This window comes from Mercurialis annua, linkage group LG3 (genome assembly GCF_937616625.2).
Source record: "Mercurialis annua linkage group LG3, ddMerAnnu1.2, whole genome shotgun sequence".
NCBI classification, from domain to species: domain Eukaryota; kingdom Viridiplantae; phylum Streptophyta; class Magnoliopsida; order Malpighiales; family Euphorbiaceae; genus Mercurialis; species Mercurialis annua.
Window position 1 is genome coordinate 10,976,318 of NC_065572.1, and position 21,417 is coordinate 10,997,734.

General features: G+C 31.9%; 3 protein-coding genes and 1 non-coding gene across 4 annotated transcripts; 2 read left to right on the forward strand and 2 right to left on the reverse strand.

Annotated features, from left to right (window-relative positions):
• Positions 1 to 3,542: 3,542 nt before the first annotated feature.
• LOC126672250 (uncharacterized) lies at positions 3,543 to 4,025 on the forward strand. Its single transcript, XM_050366199.1, has one exon. It carries the CDS (start codon positions 3,543 to 3,545, stop codon positions 4,023 to 4,025), a length of 483 nt encoding a protein of 160 aa, XP_050222156.1.
• A 3,109-nt stretch (positions 4,026 to 7,134) lies between these two features.
• On the reverse strand, positions 7,135 to 11,762 carry LOC126672251 (uncharacterized). The gene is made up of 3 exons (XM_050366200.1): positions 10,905 to 11,762; positions 7,434 to 7,552; positions 7,135 to 7,342 (listed from the first exon to the last, which is right to left on the reverse strand). The coding sequence occupies exons 1-3, from the start codon at positions 11,760 to 11,762 to the stop codon at positions 7,135 to 7,137; spliced, it is 1,185 nt and encodes a 394-aa protein (XP_050222157.1).
• Positions 11,763 to 12,656: 894 nt separating this feature from the next.
• Positions 12,657 to 12,763, forward strand: LOC126675974 (small nucleolar RNA R71). Its single transcript, XR_007640154.1, has one exon. It is a non-coding gene; the product is annotated as a small nucleolar RNA R71 (small nucleolar RNA).
• A 6,316-nt stretch (positions 12,764 to 19,079) lies between these two features.
• LOC126675168 (metalloendoproteinase 3-MMP-like) lies at positions 19,080 to 20,127 on the reverse strand. Its single transcript, XM_050369773.2, has one exon. The coding sequence runs from the start codon at positions 20,109 to 20,111 to the stop codon at positions 19,182 to 19,184; it is 930 nt and encodes a 309-aa protein (XP_050225730.1). The 5' UTR covers positions 20,112 to 20,127; the 3' UTR covers positions 19,080 to 19,181.
• Positions 20,128 to 21,417: the final 1,290 nt, after the last annotated feature.

The following is a 21,417-nucleotide window of genomic DNA, read 5'->3' on the forward strand; positions in this document are numbered from 1 at the left end:
TTTATGATGAGATCACAATATTTTTAGTTATACTTTCTCTTAATTAATGTGGGACTCTTTAATTTTTTTAATTTTTTTTGGCAACAAAATTGTTTGTCGCTGTGAAATGATCATATTAAAAACAACACAAAATAATTCGTTAGAAAAAGTAAATATTTTATATTGACTTGATTAGTCGTTGTAAAACGATTATCGTTATTAAAATGATAACTTATATAACGATTTTATTAGTCGTTATCAAAAAATTATATTTGAAAACAATAATAATATAGTCATTATAAAAAGTAGGGATATTGGCAAAATAAATCCTAATATTTCAATTTTATAGTGATTTAGTTTCAATATTTAAAATGTTGCAAGCAAATTTTAACCCTTTTTTTTGTACTCCCAAACCATTTCTGGCCATTTTTTGCTACGTGGAAACTATATTAAATACATATATTAACATACTAAATCTCAATGTTTTAAAAACATTACAAATAAAATTTTAACTTTTTACATTTTTACACTTTGTAGTCTAAATAAGATGATAAAATTGCCGAAAAATTGATTAGAGCTACAAAACGCGAAATAGAAAAAGTTAGGATTTATTTTATAACGGTCTGAACATTAGAATTAAATCGCTATAAAGTTGAAATGTTAGAATTTGTTTTGCCAATATTATCCGTAAAAGGTATGTATTTTATAACGAATTTAATTTTCGTCGTAAGTAATCGTTACTAAAAAGTTACTTTTTCGTATTGTTTCTACATAAAGTTTATCATTCTTGATGCCAATTAAAGGAAAAAGATGTTAATTGGTCCTTAAGAAAGGAAATTCTTGAGAAAATTAGGAAAAACACTCCATTTTTTAAAATAATAGTAAATTATACTTAAACAAAGAAAATATAGAGAAAATACCTCATCTTTTTATCACTTTTATTTTTTTACTCTGAGATCTTTTTTTATTATAATATTACTTATTTTTTATTATTTTTTACTACTCTCAGCGTTTTATTTTTACTTTAACATTTATATCTTTTTTTTTTCAGATTCTCTTCTCTCTTTCTCTCTATCTCTCTCTGTTCTTCTTCTTCTCCATTTTTTCTTTTTCTCCATTTTCTTCTTTCTCTTCTTTAATTTTTCTTCTTCTTTATCACTCCGCCGCCGTTCCTTCAACAATCTGCCATCGCTCCGCCGTTGCTCCGCGCCTTCACCATCTTGGCTACGCCGTCAATTCGCCGTTCTTTTATATCTAATTTCAGCGATTTTTTCTTTACTCGTGGTGATTATTACAATTTATTTTAACTCTCTGATCTAAAAAAACTGTTCTTGATTTTTTTTCAGTTTAAGATCTGAAAATCTGCATTAAACACGATTTATGATGAAAAAACGATTTTCTACAGAAAAAACGATTTTCTGCATAAAACAGCGCCTGATTATCATATCGTTATCACTATGACGTTATCATATCATTATCATAACACTACAGAGAAATACAAATTTCTGTCAAGAAAAGTGTTTGATTATCATTTCGGTATCATTAACGTTAGCATGTCTGTATGATAATTATCATATCAATATCATAACGTTATACGATTATGATAATAGTGTGATATAGTTATGATAATAGTGTGATACAGTTATGATAAAAGATAAATAACGTTTATGATAATAGTATGATAATAGTATGATAAATTTTATGATAATAATATGATACCGTTTGATAATAATATGATAAGGTTATGATAAAATGTTATGATATAGCTATGACAAAGTACGTTTTGATAATATTATGATAATATATTGTTATGATAAAGTACGTCATGATAATATTTTATGATACTGTTATGATAAAATATTATGGTATTTAGAATTTGTTTTGCCAATATTATCCGTAAAAGGTATGTATTTTATAACGAATTTAATTTTCGTCGTAAGTAATCGTTACTAAAAAGTTACTTTTTCGTATTGTTTCTACATAAAGTTTATCATTCTTGATGCCAATTAAAGGAAAAAGATGTTAATTGGTCCTTAAGAAAGGAAATTCTTAGATAGTTTCCAATGAATTAACGAGTCAGTCTAAGGGAAAATCCCGGTTAGCATTATCGTATTGACCGGAGACAATGAAACTTAAATCGTTGCATAATAGAGAAGAAAGGAAGAGGAAAATTGAGAGTATTACCTTGGCATACGTTAATCTGACTAAATACTCATTTTCAAATTTTCCATTAAGTTGGTTAATTGTCATATTGATACTCATAGTCTTAATTTAATAATTTTTACCACCATTCAATATATTTTTTAAATGAAACTCAAAATCATATGGAACTATGAAAATGGTTTTCAGGGTAAGGACATTGTTACCAAAAATATCAGAGGCGCTCTTTGTTTGTAATAGAGGGTAGTAATGTATGATTCCGAACATGTATAGAGTCAAATCGGCTATCAACTTTCTATTTATTTAATAACTATTTATTTATTTTTAGCCAAAGACAATGTATGAAACAAAAATGTAAAATAAGAGAAACCCTGTTACATTTTTGTACATTCAATATACTCTAAACTCTAAAGACAGAGGGATACATAAAGTTGAATATATGCATCCCATAAAGGTAATGAGTCATTCTCATAAAAATAAATATGAATATGAACTTGATGGCTATTTTATAAGCCATTTAATTACACTTTTATTTTAAAACAATAAAAGTAATTTTGTTAAATGAACAGTAAAAATAATTATCTCAATTTAGAGTTAGAAAATCACTTACCTTCATATCTTCTTAAATATTTAGAAAATCATCTGATTATTCGCTTGGGGATGGCAAAGCCTTTTGTGTGGCATATCCCTCCTTAACCAAGGCAGAAGATGGCAAATCACTCAAGGCAACAGAGTACATACATTGTCAGATCCCTGGGTTCCAACAAGCTTCCCTTTTCATCCGAGGCTAAATCCACAAGTGCTAGCATCTCAGGTCCCTTTAAGGGTCCAGGTTCTGCTTAATCTGGGATCAAAAACGTGGAATGAACCCTTAATCCGTCAATTATTCATTGATGAGGATGCAGCTGTCATTTTATCTATTCCATTGCCTATTTCACCAGTCCAGGACAAACTGATCTGGCATCATAATGCCTCAGGAGCCTTTAATGTGAAATCAAGGTACTACATAGCGCTCAGCATGTCCCAGGATCCTGAACTGATCCAGGATTCCTTATTCTCAAAAAGTCAGTGGAAATCCCTGTGGGACCTTCAAATCCCAAACAAGCTTAAGGTCTTCCAGTGGAGGCTCATTCTTAATGGTCTCCCTACAACAAAAAATTTAAACATCAGACTCAATGGTAGATTTGTTTGCCCAAGATGTGGAGCAGAAGAGAACAGATCCCACCTTTTTTTCAGTGTGACTTTGCTCGAAGAGTTTGGTTCCACTCCCCTATATCTTTTCATGCAGGTTTGATTCAGCCAGAATCCTTCCATCAAACCTAGATCAACATCCTAAATGATCTCATGGCTCTGGATGAATCCAACTCCAGTGCTAACTATTTCTGCTACTTGTTGTGGTCAATATGGCAAGGAACTCCTTGATTTTTAAAGAAAACCCTTGGTCAGTTGAAGATTCAGTGGCCAATGCTTCTAATTATATGCAGGAATTTAACTTGGAAAAAGATATGGAATTGGAAGACATCTGTAATTCCAGGAATGTTCATCCAACTCTGTCTCCCCCCAGCCATTCCACTAGGTCCATCCCCCATAATACCATCAAGCTCCAGTATGATGCAGGTACCTGCACTCAATTCAAGTTTGGGTCTGTAGCAGGTATAGCCAGAGATTGTTCCAACAAGGTTATTGGTAGATTCTCGGCTATTTTTCGGCATATTTGGGACCCAGGCATTTTGGAGTTCCTAGCTCTGAGGGAGACTATGAATTGGTGCATTAGCAATAAGTGGAAATCTGTGTCTTTCGAAGGCGATGTCATTCTGGTAGCTCAGTCTATTAACTCAGGAGTTCCATCCTCGAGTGCTAGCTGGGGTATCTGTAAAGATATTTGACACTTCTCATCGTCCTTCGAGTACTGTGATTTCAAGCACATCAACAGAAGGGATAATTCAGAGGCTCATAAGTTGGCACAAGAAGCCAAAGCAAATTTCCTTTTGCTGCAGTCCTCCTGTAATTAACTTTTTTCGGTTTCTATCTTCTCTATCGTTGGAAAAAAATAAATAAATATTGGCGGTGGAATAGTCCAACCAAATTAGACGGACAGTAAAGAGTGATTGAGTGAGCCCTCTCCTAAAAGTATATGTCCTAAAAGAATTAAAAACACAAATACAAACATATTAGGAAGTGAAAATTTATACATTAATATTATTTATAACATTTGATCTGATCTTGATGCATCTAGTGCTTAAAATCATAAGTGTACGATATCGATAAATCAAGTAATATAATGATAAGTAAAAGTCGAAACCATGAAATATTGAATTTAGTTCCAAAATAGTTAATTGAGAATTATTTGAACTAATAAGAATAAGGCCTGTGTGTGATTTTAATTAAAACTAATAAAAACATAATATATTAATTTAATGAATAAACAATAACAACAAATAACTCAGAATATTGCTTTCGTATGAATTACGATACCTTATAAATCTACCTTATATCAATCAATTTTAATTGTTAGATGCAATGGAGTATAGATTGAAGATACTAGCTCAATATTCCTATATTATTACTAGCCTATTGATTATTACCTGATACTCCGAATCACCCTTATTATCACGGCTTACATAAAGATAAAAAATAAACTGCAATTTATAATCAACGCATTATCGATTAATTATCCACATAGACCACATAACGCAAACTTGATGGTCAGACTCATGTTTTATAATTATGTCTTGTTTACCCTTTCCAATTAAATTGCTGAAGTACACTCCTTACAATTTATTTTAATTAGTGGCCAATTAGTCACAAGCATTACTTTCTATAACGAAGGATTGCATTAACAAAAAAAAATAGAAGATTAGTTTTCAGAATTTAAATCTAGCATCCATACTACTCACAATATTCCAAGTCAACTAATTTAGCTAGACATACTTTAATTAACTAAGCAATTAATAATAATGAACATAATTAAAACAAGAGATTGAAATAAAATACTTGAATATAAACCTGAAATTATTCGGAACACAAGCCTTCGAATCAAAACTTAAAAAGTTTAAGTCTTCAAATAATTAAAATAAGGACTAAAGAAAATGAACCTAGGACAAATTGTTTGTGAATAGAAAAATAATGAAAAAAAACAGATCCAATACATAATCTTGGGATGTCTTTATATAGTGGAGGAGTCCTTGATATGTTGCAAGAGTTGTAGTTGAAATCGGGTCCAAAACCGCGTAGAGAAAGGATTTTCACGTTCTAGGTTCGTAGGTAAATCTGGGCCAGTTCTCCAAAAGTGGCTGGTTTGGAATCTGCCACTTTTGCGGAACTGGGCACAAGAGTTTTCTAGAATGTAGTCCGGGCTAGTTCTTCCATTTTGCCGAGTTCCATGAATCCGTCACTTTTGAGGAATCGGCCACAAAGGATTCGCAAAATGTAATCCGTGCCAGTTCCTCCATTTTGTCGAGTTCCCTGAATGCATCACTTTTGAGGAATTGGCCACTTTTTCTTAACTTTCTTCATTTTACTCCAAACTTGAAGATTTCGCTCCGAGTTGTTTCGCTTCACTTCATACGCATAAACCTACAAAATAAACACCTTTTCAAGCATAATATCCTCTAAAATATACAATTATACTCTATCAAGTACTTGGAAAATCTTATATAAAATATGCGTATCAAACTCCCCCACACTTAATTATTTCCTTGTCCTTAAATAAATAGCCAAACTCATACTAAGTCCTCTGTACTATACGACTTTTGTGCAGGAAGCCCTTATCTCGAAAAACTTATCTCTCCGGTCCTTTTACTTCTCGTTTCATCAATTTCGATGTCCTTATCTGGACGGAATACAGCAAGTGTAACTCACTTGCCGTTAATGAGAGAATGAAAAATAAAATTCCTGACATAAAAGTGTAAATTCCACTTTTTTCACATTTTGCCACATCAGATTTACGACAATCCATTAATATATCAACACGTGTCTCATTACTTATATGAAAATTAATTATCCAATCTAACCCTAATTATTTAATTCAAAGTTGTCCAAGGTGGGAAGAATAAAGAGTAATTAAGGTTGAGTCCTTACCATCTCATTCGCTGCCGGAGCCCCAACACTTTCATTTACAATAATGACGAGGTCGTCGTAGAAGGAGTAACAGGAGTGAAACTCAGTTGCATGGTGTTGCTCATTATCTCAGTTATTATTTGTTGTGAACGATCGGCTACGTTGTGAATGGAAGTATTGGATTTGTAAATGGCGTTGTTCCGATAGTGAAGAGTTCGTGAAGAACACGTTTTTGCAAAGAATGAAATAATTAATTCCGTTTAGCGAATTTGTAATTTCACTTTTACACACATGACAACTGATTGTCCAATCATAGAGATATGGTTTGCCCAAATTTCAGTTCTAGATTGAAAAAAAAAAAGAGAAAGAATTATTATGCTCATGAAATGTGATATAAAACGTAATTTGCCCATTTTTATCTTGTGTGGGCATTTTATCAAACATGTGGTGGTCAATTAAAAGTGTTTAACCAATAATAGATATGCAGCAAAGATTACCAATCAGCTTATGGATAAACAGCGGATAAATAGCTACAAATTTGATAAGATGGTAACTCAAGAGTGAGCAAACAAGAATGATAGCAAAGACTGCCGCTTTACATTTTGAGTTTTGTCGTCGTCATCAGCAGCAACATCAACAGAATACCAAGTGATTATTTGTAGAGTCACCATTATAAGATACCATATTCTTCTTCTCAAGTGATTATTTGCAGAGTTAACGATGATGTTTGGTTTCTTCTCTTGAGGGAGATCCAAAGAAAGAAGAGATCGATAATTCATATGAACATAGTAAATAGATATTAGGAAGGGATGTGAATGGAAGACGGATAAAGAAAAATATACACTGAGTCATGGCGGCAATATAAGTGGTAATGGCGGTGGAAGTTGGAGCGGCGGCGGTCCGGGTGACGCAGTGACGGCGCAGATCTTCAAAAGACTAAGAAGTCATATCCTCGGCGTTTCCTCTTCCCGGTGTTTGCTCTTCTCGTAATGTAATATCTCTGTTAAGGCATGACGGTTGCGGTATTGTTCGAAATTGAAATTTGAAGAACACGAATAAATTAGAAGTTTTGGAGAATATGGTAAAATAACCACTTTGTTCCCACAATTTTGTTTGTTTTTTTAAAGAAAATAATGACATGGCACTATGTATTATTTTTATACAGTCAGTTAACGGGTCATCTAGGTTAGTTAACGGAAAATTTTGTTAGTTAACGGCAAGTGGGATACACTTGCCAGTTAAGGACGTCAAAATCACGAAACGAGAAGTAAAAGGACCGGAGAGATAAGTTTTTCGAGATAAGGACCTCCTGAATAAAAGTCGTATAATACAGGGGCTTTAGTATGGGTTTGGCCTAAATAAATTTGTACATCAAGTAGATCAAATTTCATAATCCTAGCATAATAAACTACTCGAACAAGATTGAATTTAAGCGATCAATAACAAGTTGAAATATATCATGAAATCAAATGACCTTGTCTTTGATTAATAAAATGTATTAACTCAAGCTAAACATCTATTCACAAAACACGGCATTACCCATAATTTAATGTCAAACACAAAAAACTCAATTTTATTATTGCCAAGTAGTACATAAGAAGTAATGATCATCCTAAGAATTTTAAATTTCCAACCACAATCAAACTTTTAAAACAAACTTTTTCCTCACAAGATTTCTCTCAATACGCTTTATGTATTTGGGGTACAAATTCACTCCTTGTTAACATGATATAATTTGAACCATAGTCTTGCAATTTAAACAAAATTTCACCAGTCGAAAATAAATGGCAACATGAATCAATAGGCCTTTAATTTTGATTGTAATGGAGATAAAGTTCAAGGTAGGAATTAAGGGTTAAATGAGGTTAAATGAGTTAAAATTCAAACAATTTTTCCTTACCAATTTCAAGACAATAACAATCACTATTTTTTTTCATGAAACTCAAAAAAAGGATTCATTTACTATTATTTTTTTTCAAACCAATTTTTTGTTTTAGAAGTTTTTTTCATTCTTCCATTCTCTTTGATATTTTTTTTCTCTCTTTTTCTTCTTCTTTGATTCCTTGCCAAATATTCTTAGTGAGCTTGTCTTTTTCTTTAAAAATTCTTGCTCAAATTTTGACACATTGGGTTATCAAAAAGAAGGAAATAAAAGATGTGACATGTGTGAAATAACAAGAAAAGGTTAGGCTCAAGTTTGGTTAATCTTAATGGAAAAGTGGATAGTCTTTTTAAGTAAGAAAAGAAAGGATTTTCTAAATGCTCAAATCACACTCATGTCATTATATATATCAAGTGGTTTCAAATTGATTTAGAATAGCAAGTTCTAGCAAATAAATACTGAGTAGCACACTCAAAAAAAAATATTCAAGGTGCAAAATCTCACATTCTTAAGTGTAGTTTGAAAAACAATCATCATGTGACTTGTCTTTCAAAATTTCTCAAAATGCTCAAATAAAACCCAAGTAAACCTAGCTTTAATAAGAATTGAAATTTTTGGCTATTTTAAAATCACAGATAATAGATAATTTTGTGTTTAAATGTTATGTTCAAACATTAATACAAATTATTAAAACAAAACCAAACTCATTATCTTAATCAAATACTCTCAACAAATTTAAAGATAACATAATTTCAACTTGATACGGAGATATCTAAACATGTTTCTCAAGTTTCATTTGAACAATCAATGAACTATCCTATTTTTTGGACAACAAAAACTAGATATTAAAAAAAATCTCAAGACTAAATATTCTACTGAAAACATAAAAAAAAACAGTAAATAAAAATAAAAAACAGTATATAGCACTTAAAACACAAAAACAAAACAACCTAAAATCATACGGACTAGGCAACATCACCCCCAAACAATATTGATCATTGTCTTCACTGAAAAATCCAACACTAAAAATTCCAATGAAAAATAAATAAGGGAAGAAAAAATACTTAACTCGAATGAACTTTTGGAGATTGTTGTTTGTGTGATAAAGTTTTGGGTTGCCTCCTAAAAAGCACTTGTTTATAATCAATTAGCTCGACTTTTTCCCCGTCTCTCTATCTGGGGTCAAAAATAGTTTCTGATGTGTGGCAACATTTTGCCAAGTTCAAACCACCGTGGTTTCTTTTAGACCAAGCAAGCTCAAGAGTTACACGCAATATGGAATTTTGTGATTCTTCATTAATTTATCCTATAGTCTCATCATCATGATCCAACTCGATGTCCAGGGTCAAAATACACCAAAATGGTTTGGATATGGTCGATGACTCTTTGATGAATCGCTTATAAAATCTTGCAATTCTCTCCAACAAATGATCAATAAATGGTAAATAAAAGTTTTCCTTGCGTTTCTCCTCGATATATCTCCTAAAATCGCGCAAAAGATTGATTTCTTTTTTTTTTAATCAAATGGAAAGGAATTTCATGAGAGAATCAAATTTCTTATCTAAGCATGCATCATTCACTTTGAGTTTAAGCTCAAGTTTTGGGGACAATAAAACAGAATTAAATTCCTCAAAAGTATCATGTAGAACACTAACACTTTTATCCACACATTATTCATTTAAAGACTTATCTTCCTTCACAACCCGATTCACACTACTAGAAATCTGCCATTTAGCGACGGATTTTTACGTCGCCAAATGGCATAAATCCGTCGCTAAATGACTTTAGCGACGGATTAGCGGCGGATTAAATCTGTCGCTAAATTTCTGGTCGCTAAATCATTTAGCTACGGAAAGAAAAAATTATCGAAGGATTTTAATCTGTCACTATTTTTTTTTTAAAAAAAACTTAATATTTTTAATTAAAGCCAAAAATGAAATATTATTTAATTTATAGCCCACGGTCACGCACTCACCCGCGATAGGTCACCTATCATCATCCTTCCATTGCTCTCAACCAAACCTCTTTAACATTCTGGTTCCCCCGCGCGTAACTCCATCTTAGCCAACTCAGATTCTTGATACATATCTATGTATATTATATTTAAATATAACTAAAATGAACAAATATTTACTCTCGCAATTAACTGCCGCATTATAAAATAATTATTTTTTCATGCTAATTATTTTTTAAATAAATAATTAAAATTTATTTTTTAAAAAATTATTTTAAATAAAAACAAAAAATTATTCTTTTACACTTTACTACCGCATTCTAATATTTTTATAAATAATACTTTTTTAATAAATAATTATTTTTTTAATAAATAATTATTTTTTATACATAATTATATTTTTAATAAATAATTATTTTTTTATATATAATTATCTTTTTTATAAATAATTATTTTTTTATACATAATTCTTTTTTTTTATATAAATAATTCTTTTTTTACAAATAATTATTTTTTTAATAGAATTAATACTTTTAGCGACGGATTGTGCAATCCGTCGCTAAAAGTAAGCATTGCGACGGATTATGTAATACATTTAGCGACAGATTTCAAAACAGTCGCTAAAAGTGAAAAAAAAAATTGGCGCGGTTTGTCCTGCCATTTTCCGTCGCTAAAGTTGGCGGGATGAATCCCGCCAATTTTTTTGAGGATTTAGCGACAGATTTAAAATCCGTTGCCAAATATGTCGCTAAATGTAATTTTAGCGACGTATTTGAAATTTGTCGCTAATCGACTGTTTTCTAGTAGTGTCATCTTACAAGATTCATCTTTCAAAGGAATTTGACATGATTTATAAATTTCAAAAGTTACCTCATCTTGACCTACCCTTAAGGTCAATTTACCTCCCTCTACGTTAATTAGAGCTTTACTTGTGATGAGGAATGGTCGCCCAAGAATGAGAGGAACTTCTTCATCGTCTTTCATGTCAAGAACAATGAAATCAATGGAAAAGATGAATTTGTCCATCCTGATGAGTATGTCTTCCAATAAACCGTTTGGGAAGGTAATTGATTTGTCTGCCAATTGTAGAGAAACCGATGTACTCCTCATGTTGTGCATCAAACAAAAACTTCTACACATAGACAAAGACATTAAATTAACACTAGCACCAAGATCACAAAGTGCCTTACCAAAATTTGTTATGCTAATTGTGCATGGTATTGTGAAGCTTTCATGATCCTTCGCCTTTCTATGTAGAGTGTTTTGGATGAACGCACTACACTCCTTTATTAAGCTCCCGATGTTCACCTCATCAATTTTCCACTTGTTTAAGATGAATTCTTTTAAGTACTTATCATATTTAGGCATTTTAACAATCGCCATGGTGAGAGGAGTATTGATGTTCACCTTTCTAAATATGTCAAGAAATTGTGAATCATCTTTCGCTTGAGTTGGCCTTTGCGGATATGAAAGTTTTGGAACATAGGGCTTAAGTTCCATCACTTTTTCTTCTTGTGCTTCCTCTTTAAGCTTGCTTGGTTCCCTCTTTAGATCAACCCCATTTCTCAGAGTAATTGCCATAACTTGCTCCTTAGGATTGACCTCGGTGTTGCTAGGCAAAGACCCATTGGTGCGATTAGACATGGAAAGTGCTAATTGACCGATTTGCTTCTCCAACGATTTGATGGAAGCTTGTTGGTTTTGGAGAAGCGAATCAGTCTTTTGCATGTGTTACATTAATATGTCTTCCAAAATTTGTCTCATTGGTTCTTGAGGTTGAAATCCGGGTGGAGGCCTCACCGCATTTTGAGTGTTGCTCCATGAAACATTTGGATGATATTTCCATTCCGGATTATAGGGGTAATTGATTCTAGGGGTCACTGTACTTTTCAAAAATTGCAAAATGGTGACCGAACTTCAAAACGTAACAAATTGGTTACTAAACTTTCAAATATGTGATTTTGGAAGGTTTTTTAGTGTTTTACGGTCAAATTATACATACGTAGTAATCAAATTTTTATTATTTATAACAAATAATATCTTATATTTCATATATACACACAATCAACAAAAAATCGACTTGAAATAATTTTCTTCGGTAACCAAAAATCCTTCTATCTTAACATAACCAAATAGTATAGTAACTAAAATGTTACGTTTTGAAGTTCGGTCACCATTTTGAAACTTTTTAAAAGTACAGTGACCTCCAAAATCAATTACCCGGATTATAGGTATTAAAGTATGGATTATTTTGGCCTATTTCTTGATTAGCCACATAATTGGCTTGCTCCATCCCTTGCACTAAGTGAGCATTGCTTATGCTACAATCTTCCATGGCGTGATTCTCACCACAAAGGCCACATGTAAATTGCAGAGTCATCACCAATTTGTCGATCTTCTTGGTTAGAACTTCCACCTTGGCACCTAAAGCTAAAATAGCTTCAACTTCATGGACTCCAACCAGTTTGCGAAGTGAGGATCGCTCATAATTGTTGGTCGCCATGGTTTCAATCAAGTCATTGCATTCTTTAGGTTCCTTTGCTCTAAAACTCCCCCCGGATGTCGCATCAAGCATCATTCTTGTTGCTCGTTTAGCCCGTTGAAGAAAGTTTCCACCCCGGAACTCCATGATGAGGACACTTCCTTAGATACTCGTTGAACCGTTCCCAAGCTTCATAGAGGTTCTCCAAGTCTTGTTAAGCAAATTTTGTAATCGCCATGCAAAGCTTTGCCGTTTTTGAAGGAGGATAATACTTCTCTAAAAACCTTTTAGCTAGATCCCATTTAGTGATAGTACCTCGAGGAAAATTTTGTAACTAATTCTTGGCCTTTTCCTTCAAAGAGAATGGGAATAAAATGATATAAATTGCCTCCATTGGTGTCACGACCCAAATTAATGAGCCGCGACCGGCGCTAGGGAACGGGAGTGGTAGCTCCGGAACCCGTAGCAAGCCTAAAACCAATGTAAATTTTTCGCGATTAAAACATATTACTATATATAATACATTATCAGAAATCTTCTTTAAATAATATAATTCAACTATTAAAATATCGTATTCCTTTTCTGAAAACATTCGCGAAACAATTCTTAGAAACCAGGGTCTTACCGAGCGATATCTCATATCCAGCACCGCCCTGTTTCTGATCACAAACATCACCAATTCCACTCACAGCAATTGGTATCAAACTCAAACGGATAAACGCCATCTTTCTAAATAACTTATTTATAAAATTTATATTAGAGTTCACATTTTAAATACCGTTTGAAATCGAATCATAAATCTTTATTTTGACACCTACTGACTACTGCAGCTCTAATGACTCGTACTTTGTGCAAGTCAGAAGACTTCCAACACAAAGGAGATGGTCTGTCTGATCCGACTCCGATCGCCTGAAATAAAACACTGTGAGGGAGTCAGTATTTTGGGAAATACTGAGTGAGCTTGCAAGTTACTAACGGTATTAATATAAAAATATAACATCGCATCTCAAGAAAACAATAATATAAAACATATAAACAGGTATTTGATCCGTACGAAACTAATATCCTAGCATGCGACACATTTCTTGAATAATCATATATATCGTTCAACCCAATCATAAATCTCCAGTTGTGAGTCCAACTCACTGGTGGGCCCAGCCCACTAGATACGGGGACTTCCAGACTACACCGTAGCCGAGTTCACTCTCGTATCGAATTCATATCATATCATACATATCCAATCATTTCTCAAATGCAAACACACTAGACTGACTCAATACTGGTGATCACACAGCCTATTGACACCCAATAGGTAGCTAGTTTCTTCGGATCGCATACTAGTTCTCGTATATAGAAATTAATAAAACGTATAAAATTTCAATCAATTATATGTAATGCGATATATATATATATATATATATATATATATATATATATAAAATAACTTTAATATATAATACACGAAAGTAAAGTGCAACTCACAGCGACCACTATCCACTCTATAATGTAGTCGATGTGGTGGTACGCTCGGACTAGTCCACCTCTAGTGCCCTCACCGCTCAGTCATACGTCTGATACATATTAATTAACGTTTAATGATTTGACGTGAACCTCATATTCTTATACGAATAATACTTTAAGTTCTAAGGTTTTGTTTTATTCCTAATGTTATTTGTGATCTCGATATTTCTTTATCATAATCACAATATCTCGAACTCTATTTCTCGTATTCGAAAAATGTATAATATCCTTAACGTTTTTGGTTATCGCTGCTCACATAAAACGTCAAGATAAAACTTTATTTTTCGAATTATCGAGGTCCTTAATTGTTTTTAGGGTCTAATATTCAAAAATATTGAAATCCCGTTTCTCTAAGGCTAAAAGTCCATTTTAGTCCCTCGGGCAAAAAGTCCATTTTAGTCCCTCGTGGACCCACTGCGCGCCCGCACACCTTGGGTGTGCGTTCGCACACCATCACTGATGTGCGTCCGCACACCGCGGCTGTGCGATCGCACACCGCGGGTGTGCGATCGCACACCACGTGCGATTCGCACGCAGCCCCCGGAAACAGTGTTTCCGGGCTTCCCGTCGTGCTATCTTCCGCCATACATACCAAACACTTCATTTCCGACAAAACCCTTAACTTCAATTTTCCAAAAATGCTAAAACCGAGCTTAAATAAATAAATTTCTATTTTATACCAAAACCACTATTAAATTCGAGTTTTCCACCAAATACCAAGATATTTACCTTGAAACAAAGCTTAGGATCGATAGAGGATTCGATTCTGAAGAAATCGCCGCTTGAATCACTTGAATCGGACGTTGAACGGCGAAACGGCGGCGCACGATCGTAATCGGCGATGGTTTCTTGATTTCTCTCGATTGTTCTCTGCTCTTCTTCTTTGAATTTGGGTTTCTTATATTAAATGGTTAAAGGTTCACTTTGATCCTTGTTGTTTTTGTTTGTTATCATTTATCCTTTAAACTTTTCTTTCGTACGATTTAGTCCATAGCTAAATCGACAAATTCTTTTATTACGACTTATACATATTATTTATACCCGATAAATAATACAAAGCTCGATATCAATACTTTCTCGTCAAAACTTATAAATTTTCATTTTCGACACAAAGTGGCTAAATTACCACTTTGGTCCATGTACCCTATTTTGAGTTTTTCTTGACATTTTTCCTTTTAATTCCAATTCTAACTTTAGAATTGAAATATAACCTTAATTTTCTCATAATTAGTTTCCCAAAATCGACTTACTTAAGACTTATTTACTTTATCTTTTCAGAAATTCTTCTGATATCGCTACTCTAGCGAATCAAAACTGGACACGTGGTCCAATTAGCTAATTAATTATTTTTGGGGTATTACAATTGGTACCCCATTCATCTTGAAAGTGTTGTATAATTTCAAGATGTTTGTAATATGCTCATAAGGATCATCATTAGACAACCCATTGAATGAGAGGTCGTGCGTGATCATTTGAATGAACGCCAGCTTGAATTTGAAGTTATTTGCGTCGACGTGAGGTCTTGAAATTTTCGTTGCGGCTTCATCAAGAGATGGTAACATGTAATGTTTGAGAGATCTATCTTCCGCCATTATTTCGAGTTCGGATGTGTCAAAATTCAACTCAAACGTTTCTTGTTCGATAGAATACTCAATGCGTCGAAGTGCCTGTTATGCGGAGATTCACTTTTTTTGTTGCTTATTTAGTTTCTTGCAAGCTTTCTCGATTTCGAGATTAAAAGGCAATAATTCTTATCCTTTGAACTTCGCATAAACTAAAGAGCAACACAAAATCTACAAACCAAAAACACTAAAACACCAAGCATGAAAACTGAAAATAAAAACAGAAAATAAAAAGTGTTCAAAGTAATAATTAATTAAGTTGTATTGATATAAATATCAATTCCCCGACAACGGCGCCAAAAACTTGATGCTCAAAATCGCAAGTGTACGATATCGATAAATCAAGTAATATAATGATAGGTAAAAGTCGAACCCACGAGGAATTAAATTTAGAACCAAAATAGTAATTAAGAATTATTTGAACTACAAGAATAAGGTTTTTGTGATTTTAATTAAAACTAATAAAAATATAAAATAATTATTTAATGAATAAACAATAACGACATATAACTCATAATATTGCTTTCGTATGGATTATCGATACCTTACAAATCTAACTTATATCAATCAATTTTAATTGCTAGATGCAATGGAGGATAGATCGAAGATACTAGCTCAATAATCCTATGTTATTGCTAGCCTATTGATTATAACTTGTTACCCCGAATCACCCTTGATGTCACGGCTTACAGAATGATAGAAGATAAATGATAATTTATCATTATCGATTAGTTATCCACATAGACCACATAATGCAAACATGGTGGTCGGACTCATGTTTTATAATTATGCCTTGATTTCTATATTCCAATTAAATTGCTTACATCCCCTCCTCACAATTTATATTAAGTTCATGCAATTAGTGGCTAATTAATTACAAACATTACTCTCAATAACGAAGGTTTTTATTAACAAAGAAAGATACAAGATTAGTTTTCAGAAGGCAAAAGATACAAAAAAATCCTCGTAGTTTTCTTAAAAGTACAAATCAGCCCTTTTTGGGTATAATTAAGCCTTTTTGTTTTCAAATAGAACAACTAACCCCTTTCGTCCAACATCATTAGAAACACACGTTAATGTCTGGCATGTCTCCCATAATCATATAGGAAAAAAGCTCAAAAATAATTTTAATGTTTAAAACATTTACCAAAAATTTGAGGGGGTAAGTGTCCCATAAGTAAAATAAAAGGGTTTATTTGTTCAATTTTAAAACAACGAGGGTTTAATTGTTCCATTTTAAAAACACGAGAGCTTAATTGTGCCAAAAAAAAGTATAAAGGTTGATTCGTACTTTTAAGAAAAAATCGAGGGCTTTTTTATACCTTCTGAAGATTAGTTTTCAGAATTTAAATCTAACATCCATACTACTCACAATATTCCAAGTCAACTAATTTAGCTAGATATACTTGAATTAACTAAGAAATTAATAATAATGAATATAATTAAAACAAGAGGTTAAAATAAGAATACTTGAATAAAAATCTGGAATATTGGGAAGACAAGCCTTCGAATCAAAACTTCGAAGATTTAAGTCTTCAAATAAAATTAAGGACTAAAAAAAAATTAACCTAAGACAAATTGTTTGTGAATAGAAAAATAATGAAAAAAACTAGATCCAATACATAATCTTGAGATGTCTTCATATAGTGGAGTCCTTAATGTGTTACAAAATTTGTAGTGAAAACGGGTCCAAAACCGCGTAGAAAAAGAACTTTCACGTTTTAGGTTCGTAGGTAAATTAGGATCAGTTCTCCAAAAGTGACTGGTTTGGAATCTGTCACTTTTGAGGAACTAGACACAATAAATTCGTTGAATGTAGGCCGGACCAGTTTTTCATTTTGCCGAGTTCCATGAACCCGTCACTTTTGAGGAGTTGGCCACAATGGATTGATAGAATGTAATCCGGGCCAGTTCCTCTATTTTGCCGAGTTCCCCGAATCCGTCATTCTTAAACAATTGGCCACTTTTTTCAGTTTTCTTCATTTTACTCCAAACTTCACGATTTCGCTCCGAGTTATTCCGCTTCACTTCATACGTATAAATCTACAAAATAAACACCTTTTCAAACATAATATCTTATAAAATATACAATTATATTCTATTAAATACCTGAAAAATCCTATTTAAAATATGTGTATCAACATTCATAAAGAACAACTAAAAATGAAAGAAATTTAAATAATGTCAAATACATTCAAAACAATCAAGATGACCACCAGACATCAACATGGATTTTTCTATTTTCAAAATGGAAATAATTTATGGGATTTAATTGCCTGAAAATTAATATGTCAATCTTAACTTCTACTGGAAAGGTAAAGGTAAAGGACAAGTCCAAGACATTTTTCATGTTTGATTTGAAAAAGAAAATTTAAAATAAATATTACTTTTTTATTTTTATTTTTATTTTTTAAAAAATTCTATTGATTAAAAGATATATAATCATACTGCCATATTTGTATAAATTGAAACCCTCTATATTATCTCTTTTTAATGTTTAATCAAAAGGGGAGTAGACAATGCCTGCTGTATTCTATAGTTTGTTAAAAGCTATTTTTGATATTTTGCAGTAATCAAATTTTGCCTTAGTTTAATTCTTATTCGATCTACTTCAAATTCTCTATTTTATTCAATATTACTGACTAACTTTGAACATTTTATACTTCACTTTACTATTTATATATGTTTAAGGTTATCTAATTATGAAACCAATTTGTTTAAAAAATTGATTAAAAAAATAAATTAAATTGATACAAATTCAAGGGGGCCCATTTGGCTTACAGTCAAACTAATTATTTAAAATTTTCTTTTATTCTGCATTTTCTACATATCATGCATTCATAATTAGCTTTGCTTGTCTAACTTCAATCTGGCGCTACTTGTTTAGATTGTGCCATCATTTAAAGGGAGAGATTGTTGGCTAAAGGTTATCCTTAATTTTAATGATCTACAACTTTGATAAGTAATTTTAATGTTTTAAATGAAAGAGCTTTGAAACTGAAGAACCTAATTAAAAAAAAAAGAAAGTTGTGCTATTAGTTTATAGCGTAGGCCTTATTATAAAGGTAATGTGGGTTTAATAGAATTTTATAAGTTGGAGTCCAAAATATTTTATATGTATTTAGAACATTCTTATTTATATTCTGTTAGATGACATTTTTGTAAAACCTGTTGATATCAGCTTGTAGTATGTACGTTTGCAGAAAAAGACAAGCTCATTGTACTGGACAGAGAAACTATTTTTAGCAAAAATTGAATAACGGTTTTTCCATATGATTTCTTTTCCTATATGTTTTCAAAATGTTTCTAAAATAACTAAAAAAATTATATAAACACATTGTTTCAAATCTGAAATTTTAGTTCAACTCTTTTGATATATCTATAAAAATATGTTTTATTCATCACTTAATAGATGGGATATAAGTAACATTCTACATAATGTCATACAATTAACTTCTATACTTTCATAACAAGAATATCCCAATTATTCCCGGTTGTAAACATTAAGAAAATATACCGCTTTCATATGTTATACAAAACTCGAATTCCCTGAATATCATCTCTGTGTAAACCCTTAGTAACACCGCTAGAAATTGTAGGAGCCATAATAGCACCCTCAACGGAACTATGTCCAAGTCCAAGAAGATGGCCAATTTCATGCAATGCGACAGTTTCCAAGTCCATAGCACCTTGAGTTGCCCCAACTGCCCATCGCTCATCACCATCATAATGGAACCTTCCATCTCGAGGTGCAAAAGCATGAGCAATAACTCCGCCGCGCCCATCAAAAGCAGACCCATCTCCGTGATTTCTACTGGCAAACCCTATTTTAATATCTGCATTATTTTGAACCCTAGAAAACCTAAAATGGGTATTGCCTGCCCATGTTTGAAACGCTTTTGAAACGGGATTCATAGCTTGATTTGGAGTTCCCGGAAGAAAGGCGTAGGTGAGAGAGTATTTTGAGGCTGGCCATTTAGGGTTTCCAGGAAAGAAAGAAAAATGAGAGACTGTGTGGAAAGATGTGGAGTTGTGGTGGCGGTTTTTCTTGCCGGATTCCATTCGTGTTTCCCCATTGATGATGTCTGCAACTCCACATCTAGGTGTAGTCATCTTTGATACCGTTTCGGAATCTAAGTAACCGGTGATATTTAAATGGTAGTTGAGTTGGTATGTTTTGACAGCGGACTCTAAAAGATCGTCAAAATCATCACTGGTGGAATGTGATTGATTTTTGTTGCTCAAATAGCCAAAATTGTGGAGGTAGTTTTTGAGATCATGAATGCCTTTAATTTTGTCTCCCTTATGGCATCCTTGAAGATGCTTAAGAAAACCAAAACCAGATAATTTTTCATCTTTCAAGTGTCTGTGTGCTGAAGTTGGATGAGAAAGAACAGAAACAAGAAAAATGAAAGTTAAATATGTAAAAGAGAGAAAAGCTTTTGATGCCATTAGCAGATGATATCTATTAGTAGTAAGTTTCTTTTGTATTTGGTACATTAAATTTATCATTCTTGACGCCAATTTATAGACTCATGCATGCCTACAAAAATACTATAATTGGTCTTAAAAGAAGGAAATTTTTGAATAATCACGGTCGGAATTATCGTATTGACGGGTGCCAGTCAACGTTAAAGTATTCAAAAACAAGAAGAAAATTGAGCATATGTAGACCTTGGCATACGTTAGTTATCTGACTGGTTAAATATTTATACAATTCAGTATTCTTAAAAGCAAATTAACTTAAAATCATTAAATGGTTTCCATGATAAGCACATTTTTCATGTCACTGATATACTATTATTAGAGAATATCATTTAATGTTAATATTATCGTTGTTCACAACTTGGAAATTTAAGCTTTCAAAATTAACCTACTCGAAATATTCCATTTTTGAAAAGACAATATTTCATAAACATACTATTCTTTTATTAATATATTTTGAAAAACAATTACTTTACAAAACTTATTATAAAATATATTAATTTTAAAATATAGTATTTTTAAAAAATACTATTATAAGAGAACATTCTTTTTATTAATATTCTTTAAAAACATATTTGGCAAATTTTATTTTAAAAATTTAAATTTATTGGAAACTTTTTTTAAAAAAAAAATTACATTAAAAAAATTAAATTTAGAAAAACATATTAAAAAGGTTATTTTTAATAAAAAAATATTTTAATATGAAAGTTTGGCCAAAATTGATAAAAAAAAAAGGCTTAATCACCAAAAAATGCCAAACCTTTACGTTTTGTGTCAATTATAGCCAATCCTTTAAAAATCACCAGATTTAGCCAAACCTTTTATGTTCTGTTTCTTTTTTAGCCATTTTTAAATTGAACCGGTTTTTGTGACATCGTGTCGTCCACGTCACCGCCAACTAAGCAATTGGCTGGCATGACATTTGAAATATTTAAATAAGTTTGGCTATAACTGACACACAAAAAATAGGTTTGGTATTTTTTGGTGAATGAAACTAATTTTAAAATTAAATAATTAAATAATTAATTATATTATAATAAAATTCATATATATTTAAAAAATAATATTTTTATTTAACGCTAATTAAAATTAATTTATTCTTTTACTAAATTTAAATAATTCTAATAAATTTTTTGTACGTATTTGATGGATAAAAACAAAAAATGTCATATTTGATGGATAATTTTTTTTTCGTTTATACCTTTATCTTGTAAAAAAGTCATTTGTACCCAATTTTGGGTTTTTAGGTTTCATCTCTACCCAAAAGTACTAA

Coding starts and splice junctions, on each gene's coding strand:
- LOC126672251 (XM_050366200.1), bottom strand. CDS start 11,762: ATGCAAAAGACTGATTCGCTTCTCCAAAACCAACAAGCTTCCATCAAA. Junction 7,553..10,904: donor TAAGGGTAGGTCAAGATGAG/GTAACTTTTGAA, acceptor AAATTTATTTAG/GCCAAACCCATACTAAAGCC. Junction 7,343..7,433: donor GATTTTGACGTCCTTAACTG/GCAAGTGTATCC, acceptor AATAATACATAG/TGCCATGTCATTATTTTCTT.
- LOC126675168 (XM_050369773.2), bottom strand. CDS start 20,111: ATGGCATCAAAAGCTTTTCTCTCTTTTACATATTTAACTTTCATTTTT.
- LOC126672250 (XM_050366199.1), top strand. CDS start 3,543: ATGGCAAGGAACTCCTTGATTTTTAAAGAAAACCCTTGGTCAGTTGAA.